At 35.0% G+C, this 16,217-nt stretch overlaps 1 protein-coding gene across 1 annotated transcript in view; it reads right to left on the bottom strand.

Annotated features, from left to right (window-relative positions):
• The window catches only part of LOC117327363 (dynein heavy chain 5, axonemal-like), an 87,434-nt gene that overhangs the window by 38,987 nt on the left and 32,230 nt on the right, over positions 1–16,217 (bottom strand). The window contains 22 exon segments of the mRNA XM_033884303.1: positions 651–779; positions 2,781–2,920; positions 3,635–3,742; positions 3,947–4,133; positions 4,610–4,776; positions 4,959–5,225; positions 5,673–5,918; positions 6,252–6,401; positions 6,756–6,856; positions 7,352–7,450; positions 7,778–7,892; positions 8,340–8,409; positions 8,767–8,847; positions 9,037–9,240; positions 9,383–9,447; positions 13,514–13,594; positions 13,905–14,012; positions 14,321–14,407; positions 14,593–14,852; positions 15,154–15,364; positions 15,714–15,853; positions 16,003–16,193. Coding sequence (XP_033740194.1) covers positions 651–779; positions 2,781–2,920; positions 3,635–3,742; positions 3,947–4,133; positions 4,610–4,776; positions 4,959–5,225; positions 5,673–5,918; positions 6,252–6,401; positions 6,756–6,856; positions 7,352–7,450; positions 7,778–7,892; positions 8,340–8,409; positions 8,767–8,847; positions 9,037–9,240; positions 9,383–9,447; positions 13,514–13,594; positions 13,905–14,012; positions 14,321–14,407; positions 14,593–14,852; positions 15,154–15,364; positions 15,714–15,853; positions 16,003–16,193 — 3,207 coding nt within the window.

Raw genomic sequence — 16,217 nt, 5'->3', positions numbered from 1 at the left:
TTTCCAACAACAATATAAATATTTCAAATGTATTAAGTTTGCAATAAAATAGAAAAATTAAGGTTGTAAAATATGTGCATGCTATTAACAAAATAAAATCTATAATTTGTTTAATAACATTCACCAAATAGTATAAAGAACTCATTGTAAACTCAAACTTACAGCCAATCTGGTCTAGGTCTAAAATGTTGACAGGAATACTGTGTATACTTCTCTAATAACAGTTATCAACATAGCTACCATTCCACCCCCATTACTACTGATTAAACACATTCCTCAACATATGAAATTGTTTTAACTGAAACCTACATAAACTGTACGTACTACACACTTAAAAAAACAGCAACAAGAATATACAACCATACCAATATGTTAGAGTATATTATTTCACTTCATTTTTCAAAAACATTTGTTTGTTTTCGTGCATAAATTTCCATTAATAAACAAAATAACATTTATACTAATCATTTTAAATCAATGTTTGTGAGATCAATTTTACTGTAATTATCTCACATGTCAAATTAACTGAAACATAGCTATAATGTGAAGGTTTTGTATTTTTCTCCAAAATAATTAAATCTGTGTTAACATTGCAGCTCTCTGTATACTATGATATCTGGGTATTTCATTGTTTATAGAAAAATTCCTACCTGAGATCCTCGAATTCCTCCGTGAGCTGGTACCTAGTGATGAAATAAGAAGCCTCGCCCAGCAGCGCCACCTGGGGCCAGTCACACATCCAGTTGATGGCACAGCCACTAAGGAGACCTGGGTACTGACTGTAACAAAGATAGCACGGTCAGTTTAAAACACTAAATGTCAGCTATCGTGGATGTATCTTGGAGTACCTTGTGTACAAAGTTGTTGTTTTAAAGTCATTCTAGTTTTTGCTATTTTTGAGGAAAGAGATATTTCTCTCATATCTCGCTATGTTGGATAGAGTTTGCCCATGTAAGATAGCTATGTAAGATAAATCTATCTTACATAGCATTTCACGCGCGCGGATTAATCTGCGTTCAAGGGGGACAACTCTCACAACGTCGTCTGCTTGTGTTCACATCCGACAGTCCTTATCGTCGGTGTCGGTTTTGAAACGTTGGACTTAACTATGAAAATACATACATTCTTAGATAAATATATATCATATCAGCAGTAAATCAATAGGGCTACACGGTTAAACGATTAGACATTTCATCTGAGCGAACATGTAACTCCGTTACTGTAACAAACAGACTACGCCTACAGGCCTGTTGTAGGCACAGTTACAGTACAATACAGACTTGCCTACCCGACAGATTTGTCATTTGTCATTAAAAACATGTAAACACACACAATCACCTGGCAATGACAGGAAGTAAAATAAAAGCCATACATAAAAAAATATAAAAAGAAAAGAAAATGTCAAACATCACAACCTATGAAATGGTTCCGTTCGAGTCAGCAGGGGGCCCTGGAATTTGTTTACTCTACTGTACTGTCAGTAACTGTTAGGCCTACTCAGTAACCTGTGTATTTGGAAGTTGGGAATTGGCTCTTAAATGAACGAACATTCGGTAAAAATGACATCCCTCGATGTTCATATAAAAATATTTATTTTAATTGTAACTCAGAGTCTATACTTGTGTAGAGTAACCATGAAAACTAACTGCCATCCTAGCCTTTCAATATGATCATCGTTAGCCTATCGACTGACCTACCTTCGTCATTCCATCAAGACAACCGGTTAAACACATATAATCCTATGTCACAGAAAAGATCGAATACTCGTATAGAGTCACTGTTCGCTGGTTCACACACGAAGTTGCCAAAATCACAGTGAATTTAAAATTACCAGCCACGAAACATCGCCGCGTCATGGCGATCGAGATCTACATCACTCTCAATATCCTTGAACTATGAATGGAATTCCAATGACAGTCGTGACGTCATGCAGTGACGTAGTATTTTATAAAAAAAAAATTGACTTGACATTTAAAAGTACAGTGTGTTCTGTGAAATGATTAAATATGTCGAGGTGCAAATCAAATTATATGTGAAGTTGGAAAACTCATTTCAGCGTTGGCTTTCAGTATTGTTGATAGAACTTCTTTTTCTCGGATGTTGACAATTTGATCACGGCCACGTAAAAGTCGGTCAAGTTACGGTAATTTTTATCGGCGAATTGTTCATTCGTTCATCACTTAACCACAAAATGAATGAAATTTGTGTGCAAACATAGTTTGTCAAAATAGGGTATGATCTTTCAGAATATCACAAGTATATTTAGTAAAAACGTCAAATAAAGAAATTAAAAAATTGAAGAAAATGGATGGCTGAGGGACACTTTCGCCAGAAATTCGGTAATGATATGAGAGAAAAAGACTCTTTCATTATGTGTGTATGTAGGATAGGGATATTCCACCCTCGGGATCACAAAATGTGGTAAAACCCTCGGCAAGCCTCGGGTTTCACCACATTTTGTGACCCCTCGGGTGGAATATCCTTATCCTACATATACACATATGAAAGAGTCTTATAATATTCACCTTTAAAAAAGTTATACAGAAGATTAAAAGTCTAATGAATGATTTATATACAATTATAAATTGTAGAGCTTTTTTACTGCTTCAATAATTACTCCATAGTTAACTGAATAGAAATAGGAAACACTTATAGAAAAACTAGTGGGAAGTGGACCCAGATAGCCAAATAAAGCAAACATTCATTATATTTCAATATGGCTGTTTGTCAAAAATAAAATCACCAATGATGTCACTGGCTTGTATTGTGATTATACTGACCTTGCAGCAATACTGAGCAGAGAATGTCCAGGTTGTAGGCAGATTAAGAAATGGAGGTTACTTTTCACTCTTGCCACGAAAAACTTCATTGGATCCACAGACATGTTGGGAAACTCCCTCTTCATGGCAGGTCCTATAGCCTGTGTCAGATAAGGCATTAAAATTATAACACAGTAGTATAAGGATATATAGCCTGTGTCAGATAAGTCATTAAAATTATAACACAGTAGTATAAGGATATATAGCCTGTGTCAGATAAGTCATTAAAATTATAACACAGTAGTATAAGGATATATAGCCTGTGTCAGATAAGTCATTAAAATTATAACACAGTAGTATAAGGATATATAGCCTGTGTCAGATAAGTCATTAAAATTATAACACAGTAGTATAAGGATATATATCCTGTGTCAGATTAGTCATTAAAATTATAACACAGTAGTATAAGGATATATATCCTGTGTCAGATAAGTCATTAAAACTATAACACAGTAGTATAAGGATATATAGCATGTGTCAGATAAGTCATTAAAATTATAAAACAATAGAACCAGGATATATTCCTCCTTTTTGTACATTACAATTGTAAGGCATGTTTGTTTATTAAACACGAGTTGTTTTGGAGGAAAGACGTTAACAGTAGTCATGTAAGGAATGTATGAGAGTATTTTTGGAAAAGTGAAGGATTTTTAGAGAATTTTGGGGTCGACAATTGGCTCTATTCCCGATTGAAATTATTTCATGTTTTAGCTAAATTCCCAAAGTTTACAGTTTACTCCTGTTCTCCAATTTCCTTCACAAAGTGAGACAAAAAGACCCCATCCTAAAACTGTGAAAAAAATCCCTGGAAATACCTGAAGGAGTCCCTCCAGTTCATCATTGGAGAAGAGATGTGGATACTCTCCACTAATCAGCAGGCTGTTGATGGCGTCCAGATACACTGGGTCCTCCAAGTCACGTGCCTGGCAACAGGATCACACATATTTAACATCATGTTTCATAAAATCTTTATGGCAATGAAGAAATCTTCAAATGATTACAGAATTTTAACTCCTATATTTATATCATTCATAACAAAAGAACATGCCAGAAAATGTAAAATATATATTTTCTATAAAAAAAGAAAAAGGCAATGCAGGTAAATTTTTGTATTTCCATTGACGTACCGTGAACATAAGAGACAGGATCTTGCCCTCTGACCCACAAAGTCGAACTGCAGACCTCAGTCCGTCAAAGAAATTACTCTGCTTGCTGGTGTCCACTTTGTGTATGGGAACATCAGCAACGTGTAGGGCGAGTTTACACAGGGTAGCCAGATGGGAACCCACAGCTCCGATTAACAGCATGTTACCACTACAAGGGGAGACAACCAATAGGAAAGGGTGTCATTTACAGAAGGAATACTCTCAAGGGGAGACAACCAATAGAAAAGGGTGTCATTTACAGAAGAGAATAATCTTTACATCACAAAATGTTAAAAGGATGGGTTTATATATGTAAGTAAGTCATTGACAAGTGATTTCCTGTCATTTATTAGGTTTTTTTTACTTCAGTATCATTATATCCCTGAAAGAAAGAGATCTGTCATAAAGTAGATGGCTACATACTTTTTGAATTTCTTGAAGTGATCAACTACCAAAATGAAAGTATCTAATGCCAAAACTTTGTACAATAACTTTAATTTGATGGTCATAACATGTACATGGAAACAAAATCAAAGACAAACCAACTTTTTTACCTGATTATAGATTATATGTAAATGGTTGAGACTAAATATTTCCTGTTTTTCTCACTAATGGTTGAGTTATTCATCTGAGATATTTCCTTACCCATGATGGAAGCTGAGAACTCTGTGCATCCTGATGATGTGAGCAATGATGAAGTCCGACAACATGATGTTGAGGGGGATGTTTCCAAACTCCTCGTTGTATCGCGTGAGGTGTGTGTTCAGACAACTGTGGACATCACGTAGCTGGTCAATCGGCTGTAGTACAATCTGTCGGGGACACAGGGAAGATGGTATGATTTTATACAACATAACGGCACCAAAATTTTAAAACAAAAGGCCCATTGTACCTGTACTTCAACTATCAATGTAAAACAAATAAGAAATAACATAACATAAGCAGTTATTTTTTGGTTCCAACCTTGCTCTAACTTCTGTTCTTACATATGTACCTTGATATTTTTAGCTCCAACTGAAGTGACAGGCCTTTGGTACATCCTGGCATCTGTTGGAAATGTCACAAAATTTTCAATCAATGGTTCCTTCAAGTCTGGCCAGGTACTTTCTATGGTTTCCTGGAGGAGACTGTCAAACCAGTTGAGATCTGCTGTACGGCTAATTCTGTCCTTTATAATCCTCTGCATCTCGTGTCGCCATAGAGACACGACTGGTATCATGGTCTCATCGGCCAGGCTCTCTTCTGGGAGGCGTTTCAAGTTCTGAAGGAAATAATTTCTTACTTCAATGGCGTCTTTATCTTCTACTACACATTATATATCCTGTGATACAGATTATTTTAATACCCAATACAAACATTCATCAGAAATAGATCAGTTCGTATCTTGAATACATGGTAAATGTTTTACAAAATTTTACTTTATTATCACTTAGCAGTTTCACCTTTGGCCTTAGTATTCTTGGTGTAGTCTAGTGACTGATGTGATACATTCAATTGAGGTATTCAGAACTTAATCCAGAATGAAAAAAATGAATATTCTCTGCAACTTTGATTCCTATTAATATTGCAAAAGACAAAAATGAGACATATAAGATATATATTGTTTGGCCATACAAGATGTCATCTAGGTTTTCCTTCATTTATGATGTTGACCATACTTGCAGATCACTACCAATCTGATTCGGGTGACTATCTGTACAGAACTGACCTGGAAGCAGACTGTGATGTCCTTCAGAGAAAACAGATAGTGTCGTCTGCCATACATTGGGGAAGGTCTGAGCACATTCTGTACGGCCTTGAGAATATCACATGATGCCTTGACAAGGTTGCTATGGAGATCGATCTCCAGTCCCTGACAGTCCCCATCTGTCATGTTGACCTCCAGAATTCCGTGTACAATGCTCTTCAGGCCCTCATCTGAGGGAGTGGCAAGGTTAAACACAGCGAAGTGTCTCTGTGGAGGCAAAATTAAGTCACATCCAAAATGATATCCTTACATTTGAAACATGACACAAACAGTTTTCAATACATATCATCTGTTACAAAAAGGACAATTTCATTGATTTTCAATGAAACCCAAACACAAAATGTTAGATATGATGGTAAAATATGCAATACAACTTAAAAGTTATTCTTAATTTCAAAACATAACAATTACAAAAGACATAAAAGTTATTTAGCTTCTTCACAAAATAGCTCGGAATTTGAGTTTTTGATTGTGTCAGTAAAGTTTTACTCAGTTCAAGCGTAAATTGGGTTAGTGATCAAATTTACTTGTTGTACTGACCAGTAGTCGGTTGGACAGCTGTCGTATGGTGACACTGGGGTGGTCACTCATAGACATGGCCGAAATAATACTGAGGTCCTCCACTGTTTTCCACTCAAAAGGCTTCTGCAGTGTGCACAGGACCTTGTCATCCAGCAACTGTCTCAGTAGCTAAAACACAAAGAATCAAGGTCAAGATGACAAGGTCATTACAACAGCCAGGGTCAAGGTGACAAGATTAATACAAAAGTGAAGGTCATGGGATTAGACAAATAAGGACAAGATTATTGTGACAGTCAAGATATAATGATTACAAACTCTCTGTTATCAAATTAGTGTATTCATCAATTGCAACTATTTTTTCCAATTTTGGTCATCATTATAATAATGGCCAAATTTTGATTGTTGGAGACCTAAAGAATTTCCGAGTCACATTCAGGAATGCAGACCAATGCAACAAACGTATAACATAAAGAAAATATCAGAGAAAACAAAAAGATAGAATTATCCAGAATAACACCTTACCTCATTGCAACGTTGAACGCCATGACAGTCTGGTACAGGTAGGTTCACATCGTCAATAAACACCTTCAGCTTCTTACTCTCCTTGGCTCCATAAACAAACCCTAGTCAATACAGAACATCACATCATCACCTATAGGCAAAACTCAAACATACACAGATTTATGATACAGAACATAACATCATCATCCATAGGCAAAACTCAAACATACACAGATTTATGATACAGAACATAACATCATCATCCATAGGTATAACTCAAACAAACACAGATTTATGATACAGAACATAACATCATCATCCATAGGCAAAACTCAAACAAACACAGATTTACACTATGTGTTTAATTGTTTAGGTATTTGATTTTCTGTAATGAACTGTATCACTGAAGACTTTGGCTTGTCCTAATCTTGTCTTACAAAGCCTGGTCAAGTCAAAACATGCAATAGTCAATTGTCATATCAAAGTATTTTAGATTAATCTTGTCTTACAAAGCCTGGTCAAGTCAAAACATGCAATAGTCAATTGTCATATCAAAGTATTTTAGATTAGTATTTGCTTTTGAAAAATTTATTGTGTCATTGAAGACTTGCCCTTACCTTGTCTGTGGTGGATGTTGGCCTCAATGAAGTGCTGGAACTGTTTGGCTGAGGAGGCTCCAGAGAACACGAGCCTCTTACACACCGCTACCTGTGGGTCTGTACAACAAGTAAAATGGCCAATCTTCATCAAGTCAAAACAACTACAGATATAGCTTTAATGTATAATTATAGTTGTTGACGTTTAAAAATATTTTCAAAAGATTTTGTTGCAAATCTCACAAGGTAATGTTAATGGAAAATTAAACAAGGAACTGCTAATACATGTCTGCCTTTATGGTGGGTATACAAGAAGTTAATTAAGGAAAATAGTGGTTCTTTGTGAGACTTTGAAATTGATCAATTTGTCAAGATTGAATGGTACAAGACACATTATGATAAGTAATTAACATGTAAATGTTTAAAACTGAAATTTGTGGTACATACCTTGAACATCCATGAACCTATCAATAAGACTGGTCTTGCCTGATCCATTGGCACCCACCAACAAGACATTCAGGCCCGAGGCAGAGGCAAACTCCATCAAAATCTTTGTGCGGAACTGTCAAAATATACATCGAACAATAACATAACTATAAATGTTTTCAGATTACAGTACATATATATATATTTATCACTCAAATCATTTATCTTTTTTTATTTACATTAATTGAACCTCACCATGCATGATCATTTTGTGGACTCTGCATTGTAGTTCATTCTGTCCTAGCTGAGCATCGTACAAATAGTGATTTACCGGTTTTTAACTTGAGTCTAGGAAAACCTACATAATTTGTACACCTGCATAGGCAATATGTGCATGTTTGATTTCAAACAAAAACGCTGCAAAATGTTTAAACTTCTGATTATAACTTATGGGATTTAAATTTTTGCCACAATAAACAATGACATGAAAGCCCTGAAAATTCTCCAGAATATTACTGATGTGTTGTAATACATCTAGATATTCCTGGCTTACACCAGTTACACCAGCATCAGAGGTACTTACAGTGTCGACGGAGTCCATGAATACCTCCCCTAACATGTCCTGGTTGTCTGGGTAAACTGTCTCCTGTACCCTGTGTTACAAAATACAAAACTCTCTTAAATAATGTCATAATCAAATTCCCTGGGAAAGGTTGATGGCATTATGATGTATGTGAGAGCAATGTATGTATATATAGGTAAAACTCATTGGAAAAAAATATATAAGCAACTGTATACTACACCATCTGATGTCTTAATATAGACTTCGATATCATTTTGAATCATCTATTTTGAAGCAAATTTTAGTCCTTTAAAATAGTTGACAGTTACATAATTAATTTCTGATGTGTATAGTCCAAATCTCTACCACATTAAGTTAGAATTCAATGTTACAGTAATTTTAGGCTCCTATACAGACTACAGAGGTTCCAGTATGGGGAGGTTATTACCTAGATGTCCACGGGTCCCATTCTCCAGACTCATCTACATAGTAGTCAAACACACAGATGTCCCGATCATCGTCAGGCAACCTACAATAATTATAACTCATTCATAATCTTTTCAATGTTTGCAAATATATTTATAGAATTAATACCTAAACATTTAGGGATTTTTTTTAATTTTTTAAAATAATAAATTTACAATACATGTATTTGTAGAATATTTTTTCAATTAACTAGACTTTTAACTGTTACTTCCTAGAAGACAGGAAGACTTACGCAGTTGAGAGGGTTTTAAGAAGGTCACTGAAGCCCTTCCTGTCGGAGGGGTTGAGGAGTCCTCCAAATGTCCAGATCAGACAGAAAAGGTAAAGCCGTTCGATATGGAGCTCTCCGCCGATCTCAATGTTGTCTGCCAACATGGCAGACAGTAGGCCTAGACAGGTCTTGAACATGCCAACTAGGGATAGCTTTAGACTTGGTCTGAAAACAAAAACATTCATGTAAATTGTTTGATTAAAATCATTTTGTAGAAGAAAATTTATTCAGAAAACAATTTCTGTTTTTAAGATTTTAGAAGAACAAATATCCTTGAATTATATAAAAAATTGATTGTAAAACTTACTTGGCCTCTTGCAGAACAAACTGGGCCATTGGATCAAGGGTTTTCTGGAAGGCTCTCTGTAAAACCTGAAATACAGCAAGTAGACTCTATTTTATGATACATACAAGTAATTTGGAACAAAGAACATGAACCAAATTACAAGTACAAAAATGATTGACAGAAAATAACGAGTGATATACAAAGTTAGTATGATGGAATGTAAAACATATAAGGAATGATGACTTCTATATTTTACTCATCATAGGGTAGACATTTTAATTTTTTTAGAAAAAACTTTGCTACATCAGGTAAAAAATATATGTTTTACTGGTGATCAAATATATATATATTGCCTGTATACCGTCATATCATGATTTATTATGTAACCCAATAAGACCAAGATAAAGAAAAATACATTATACAATATAATTTTTTTTTCATGTACAATGAAATATAGACACAAAACATTGAGCTGATTGAGAGGCAAACTTCTGTAAAGATGACACAGTCATTCTCCAGAGATAGGTTTACAACACAGCGGTGATAAAGTTGAGATGTGTTAGTGATGGACATGGACTCAAGGTCTACTGTGGTCACTACAGGTGGACACTGGACAGTTATATACAAGTCATGCACATGTAAATCTATACTGATGTTGCTACTTCAATAGAACAGTGAGGTTTTAATGCTGTTTGTGGTTGTATCTCCCTTTTCCCTCAGGTTGTAATAATCTAATGATTATAAGTTGTAATATGTTTTTGTGAATTTAAAAAAAAAAAAAATTCAAGTAGACTCTACTTGATTTCTTTTTTAAAGAATGTTATTTTTGGTTGGCAACTACAAAGATAGCCATGAGCTTGTTCTAAAGCAGATGCCACCAACTGATAAAAATGTAAATTTTAGAAATTACATTAGATTAGTAAAATTAATTATCAGAGCTGTTTTCTTCCTTGATATCAAGATTTGTTACTCACCAAATGGGCTGATTATTGCTATGTTTATTAGTTTTAAATTGTTTTAACTATACCATTAATTTCTGGTTTAAATAAGCTCAAATTAAAATGAGGACATTTGAATTAAAAAATTAAGTGGCAATATTGACAAAACACAATTATGATACAATAATGACACATTTATACGAGAACATGATCGAAGCATCTCATGCAAGTGAACTGCTGTTTAATATACAATGCACTGAAATAGAACTTGTAAGAAAATTAAGTGGCTTTATTTTGATGAGTTTCGCCCATGCTCGTGCAGATTACCCCTTCCACTGTTTTGACGGGTGGATCATTATCTTCAGTTGGGTCAATTTCTAGATTTGAATCAACAGGCACAGGGGTGACAGGCTCCTAGGAAAAATGGTGGCCACATTTCATGAATTTCAATGGAGAAGAAAAATAAAAAGCTTCGTTATGTTTTGGTATTAATCTCTTTCTGTAAGTGTTAGTAGTTCCAGGATTTCTGTTCCATACCAGGCAGACACATCTTACAGTCCCTTTCACCAGGTAACGCAGATAACACTTCTTTGTAGAGAAATAACACACATCTTGTCCACAGAAGAAGTTTCACACAGAATTTTAACTCTAGGTTTGGTCCATAGTATGTCCAATTAAAGGTATATTCAAATTTCCAAAAACTTTGAAAGCCAGGAAGTTTAGTAACAGTAAACATACCTTGATATTTAGCAATCTCATATTTTAGCGCAAAACTACCACCAATGACATAATTTGTTGTACAGTCATGAATTATCATATCAATGATTTTCTTGAACAATTTTTTTTTTTTTTTTTTTTTTTAATTCTATGGTTTGATTCAACAAAAAACAAAAATCTGAAAGTAAAAAAAAAATTTGTTCATCGCTTCGCTCAACAAAAAATAAATCTACCAGTAAATAACAAAATCTGCAGGAATACAGAACACAAAAACAAATGAAAAATTAAACACACCATATGCATTGCAGAGCCAATAAAAACCAAAAATATGTGTACAACTGAAGATGGAGGGAAACAGGGGGAAGGTGAGAGGTTTTCTCCTGTGGAGGAGACAGAGCTAGGACCACGGACCAGTAACTATACTGTATATTACCCCTCCCACAGTAGGCAGGGGCTCCCCCTCCTGTCTACGGTACACAGACTTGCGACTCTGTATAGAAAGAAAACCAGGCACCTAAGTGGTAATTACAACAATTTTGTTTGTTTTACTTTGAAGTCGATAAATATTCTGCAATTTATTTAACTTCTGCTTCCTGTATTGCTGTTCAGAATTAGCATTATGGTTGTTATGAACACTTTTTTTCAGCAAAAAACTTTCAGTAACTATTTGGTAGATCTTTGAAACACTTAAAATGATAGTTTTGTAAATTCAGGTAAATTACTCTGTATATAAATATATTTATATATTTATTAAATACACAGCTAAATTAGTTTCCTGGCAGTAAGTTTCACCAAAAAATTTTGATGAAATGTCTATCCAGAATTTTATCATTTTATTGTGTTAGTGGAAGTTTCTACTCCTCATAGGCAAACTGTGATAAAAAGAATATCTGTAGCAAACATCTAGACTTAATTATAAATCAACATTTAACAACAATCTAGCTTCACTCCAGAAATGAGTTGCTTCAATGAAAATGAAGGAGCCCTATAGTGATAGGTTCCCTGGCCAGGTAACATCCCACACCTAGCACCTCGTCAATAGCAGATTATATATCACTCATTGCAAACTATCACAGCTGTACATTACACTCACTTCCATTACAGTTGTGTACTGAAATTGTACAGACAACACGTTTCATTAAAATTACAACTATTTACAAAAAAACACCGGCATCAAACTGATATATTTTTGACATATGATACAAAAAATCAATGTTAATAGCATATTTTACCATCAAGCACTAAATAAATAGAAATGCTCTACATCGATCCACACAAAAGACAAAATTACTTTCTATTGAAACCTCATTTACTTAAATATATTTTGATTTATGACCTCCTGACCAATTTCATGAGTAAGATATTTATGAGATGAAGTTATGGTTTATCTAAATCATTATAGACTTTATGAGTCTACCGTCTACATTCCAATGTGTATTTCTCTAGAGATGTAAAGTCACACGGAGATGTACTACATCAAACCTACCTTTTCCTGGAGGCAACAAGGGAGAGAATAAAACACCAGTTTACATATGATAAGTAACAGGTAACTTTCAAAACATGTCATCAAAGAGTTTTATCAGGGTAGACAACTCTAACCTCAAGGTAAAATCTCTCATACATGTACATGATGTATAGCTTTAAAAAAATTGATGTATTTTATGTTTTTACCTAAACCGTAAGATATCAGTTTTGATTAAGGAGAATTTGTATTCTGTATTTTCAAAGACCATATTCGAACAATGAAAAGTATTGATTTGAGTTATATCACAATTGTAATTTTAATTCCTATAGCAGTTTGCTAACCAGATATAAGAAATACAAAACTTTATAACATGAATAAACAATATGAAACTTACAGTAACAAATTTATCAAACTATGTCACTGAATCAAGAAATGTAGGGAAAATTCAGTATTTGCAAGGCTGCATCACTTCAGCACTTATAGTTACCTAGATAGATATATATATTGTATTATAAACATGTTTTAAAGCTGAAGTGGTTAAGCCAATTTGTATATCCTCTGCCAACATCAATGAATGAGAGAGAAAAATAAACTGATGATGCTGTGATCAGTCATGCATGACATCTGATCTACTATCGAACTCTAACGTCATTAGACTGGTACCGATGATAAGCCGTGCTTACTAGAGGATTTATAATTATCTACCCGTATTTAATCCTGTAATAAGCCCAGAGGTCTCCACAAACTGACTCAAATATCAACTCAATGTAGGAGACAGGCTTATTGCAGGACAATCATTAGTATTTAACTGAGCTGTACTATACAGAGGTGGGCTTATTACCAGGCATGAGCTTATTGGTGGATACATATGGTAATCCAGTGTCTACACTGACACTATAATGGTGTGTATTGATTATAAATGAATGAAAATCCATATATAGTTGGTCATGACATTCAGCATTCACTGAAAGAGAGGTGATACTTGTACTGAATGAGGTATATATCTACTGATACCTTGTATAGTATACATACATGTATTTCTTGAGGAGTTCTACTCTCTATCCAGGCGTCGGCTACAGGCTTCCATCCCAGGACATCTTTGTCAAGGTAAGACTATGCCCTGCAATCGACAGAACATCAATTGGCTTCACAGACCAGTACAGGTATGAAATATTGGGTTTTGTTAAAAACTACAATCAGAGATATGTAGATTTAATATTGCTTTACAAAATCACTTATGAAATTTCTATGTATTGGAATTACACTGTGATGCAAAAATAACCTTGTAGCAACTATAAGTACTGGAGTCAATTAAGAAGTCTTTTAGAATATCCTGAACCAATCACGTGGCTTTGTAATACATCCAGATGCTATTATTATCATATACAACACAGATATAGAATCTGGTACTACGGTAACTCACAGATCTAGCTATGGTGGCAGGGGAGGCATTGTCCAGACTGTCGGTCTCAAATATCAGGATGATATTGTCAGACAAGAACAGCTTGTCTCCGTTCTTCAGATGTAACACCTGTGTAAAAAAATATTAAAAGGTACATGAGTCACACTACTATTACTGTCAGGCTACCACAATATATTACAGTATACAGAAAAGTTGGAAATCTAATTAACAGTCCATTCCCTTTATTTACCACTTTAGCTATTGTCACTGCACTTATCCGTTGAAATATGCAATAAAATTAAAGCATGCCAAAAGTTTTAGAGTTTACTGTGAAACAGCGTAATTTTAGTTTAAAGTTTGACAGTGAGCATTTATGTTCATATTCATGATGATTCCCTTCACAACCAACCAACATAACAATGGAGTGATTCGCCTACCTTGTCCCCACTGAGGATGCTGTTGAAGTTGTCAGCCCAGCCTTGGTTGAGAGGGCCGTCCAGACACAGCCAGGTAGTACTCAAGTTCTGTACAAAAATAAAATACAGTTATAATCTCAACAATCTTTTTCTTCAGGTATCAAGTATGTATGTTAATAGACTTTCATATATCTTCCGTATACTAGTTTTTACTAGTTCATGAACAAAGAAGTTTTCAGAAATAGCCATGGGAGAGAACGAAAGTAACAAGGCCCATCAGGGATCCAACCTACCCTGTTTGCCTTCCTGACAGCGTTAGTGAAGATACCATCTATCCAGTCATGGTTCTGGTTGAGTGAGCCAAACATGAGAGCTTCATCATCAACAACCATTGGGTTCATCTTGATGAGTTTGTGCATGGACTCTGCGGGGTTGGTGGCCCTGCTGCCCTGGGACTGACGAGATGTGCCACGCCCAGAAATCGACAAGGAGTCCACCAAGGTCTGAATACATGTACTCTTACCACTCCCCGGGGGCCCTGCTACGATTACACCTGTTGGAAACATAAGTGAATTTGATAAGTGAACAAAAAAATACAGTCTAATTATACTAAAGTGAATTAAAACTTTTGATTGAATTTAATGATTATTCAAACAATATCTATACATTGGACAATGAAAAGAAGAATTTTTCTGTAAATTTTGAAGCTTATTCTAATCACACTTAAATGATTTAGGAGATTACTTTAATATATCTAATCATGGCTCTAAACCCCAAGAGATTTTAACTTTGAAATGAAAGTTTAAATCTTAAAAAATAACAATTTACAGTTTCATTCTACAGTATATACTAACCATTGTGGACCTGAGAGATGTTGAAGAGCTGTTTACACTTGGTGAGCCAAGGATCGTGGGCTACCAGTCCCTTGTCTGCGACCTTGTGTTTGAGGGACAGGTCGATGTCCATCCCACGGGACTTGGCCGATTGTATCTGGGACAGGTTAGTAGGAGGCTCGGGCAGACCAGCGAACACATCATCCAGTACGGCCTTAAACAGCTTCACATTCTGTAGGGGACAAAAGAACATTAGTATTTTTCTTTAAGAAATTTTAGAGCCAATTTTTAATTATTAGAATTTAAATTATTTTACAGCAATTTTTTTTTTTTTTTTAAATTTGAGGTTTTGTTGGAATGGCTTTATAGCTAAAAATATTCACCATGGAAAAGCTATAAATCAATTAAAAAAACAAAATTATGCCTGGAAAAAAGATTACGCACACAATACTGTTTTCCCACTGCCTGTACATTTTCAAAGAAAAGGTATCTTACAATTAATCATATAAAAACATGCTTGAAAACTTAGAAAATATTTCGTAAAATATTGAACCTATTGCTCAGTTTGAGTAGTGTCTTACCCTGCCAGTCAGTCTGGGAGAAATGACCTCCAGGATTGTCTGGGCGACCAGAGCATGTTCTAGTTTACCAGCAGCAGTCATAGGATTGGGCGTGCCTGTCTTTCTACTCACTGAAGATATCTTTACATTACTTGAACCAACTGGAAAATTAAAAAGACCATTTCAACTGGAAATATATGTTATTTTTTTTATATAACTTGATATAACTTTTCATAGTAAATCAACTGCAAATCTGTGCAAAACGTTGTCATAGAACCTTTAGTTTTGCCATCCATCTATCTGAACTCACCATTTTGTAGCCCTGCAATCTTAGTAGGTGCCTCAGATGCTTGACTTTCTGACCGTGATGTTTCATCTTTGGCCTTGGATTCTACACGGTCCTGGGTTTTCTCATCCCTGACATATTTCCTTTTCTGCAGAGCTCTCTTAAGAACACCGGTCCATGTGGCAATACCAAACAAGTGATGGAAGTGTTCAGACCTTCACAAATACAAGGGGAGATAA

Source organism: Pecten maximus, chromosome 5 (assembly GCF_902652985.1).
Source record: "Pecten maximus chromosome 5, xPecMax1.1, whole genome shotgun sequence".
NCBI classification, from domain to species: domain Eukaryota; kingdom Metazoa; phylum Mollusca; class Bivalvia; order Pectinida; family Pectinidae; genus Pecten; species Pecten maximus.
The sequence above is the reverse complement of the archived record's forward strand: the minus strand, read 5'-3'. Positions and strand labels throughout refer to the sequence as shown.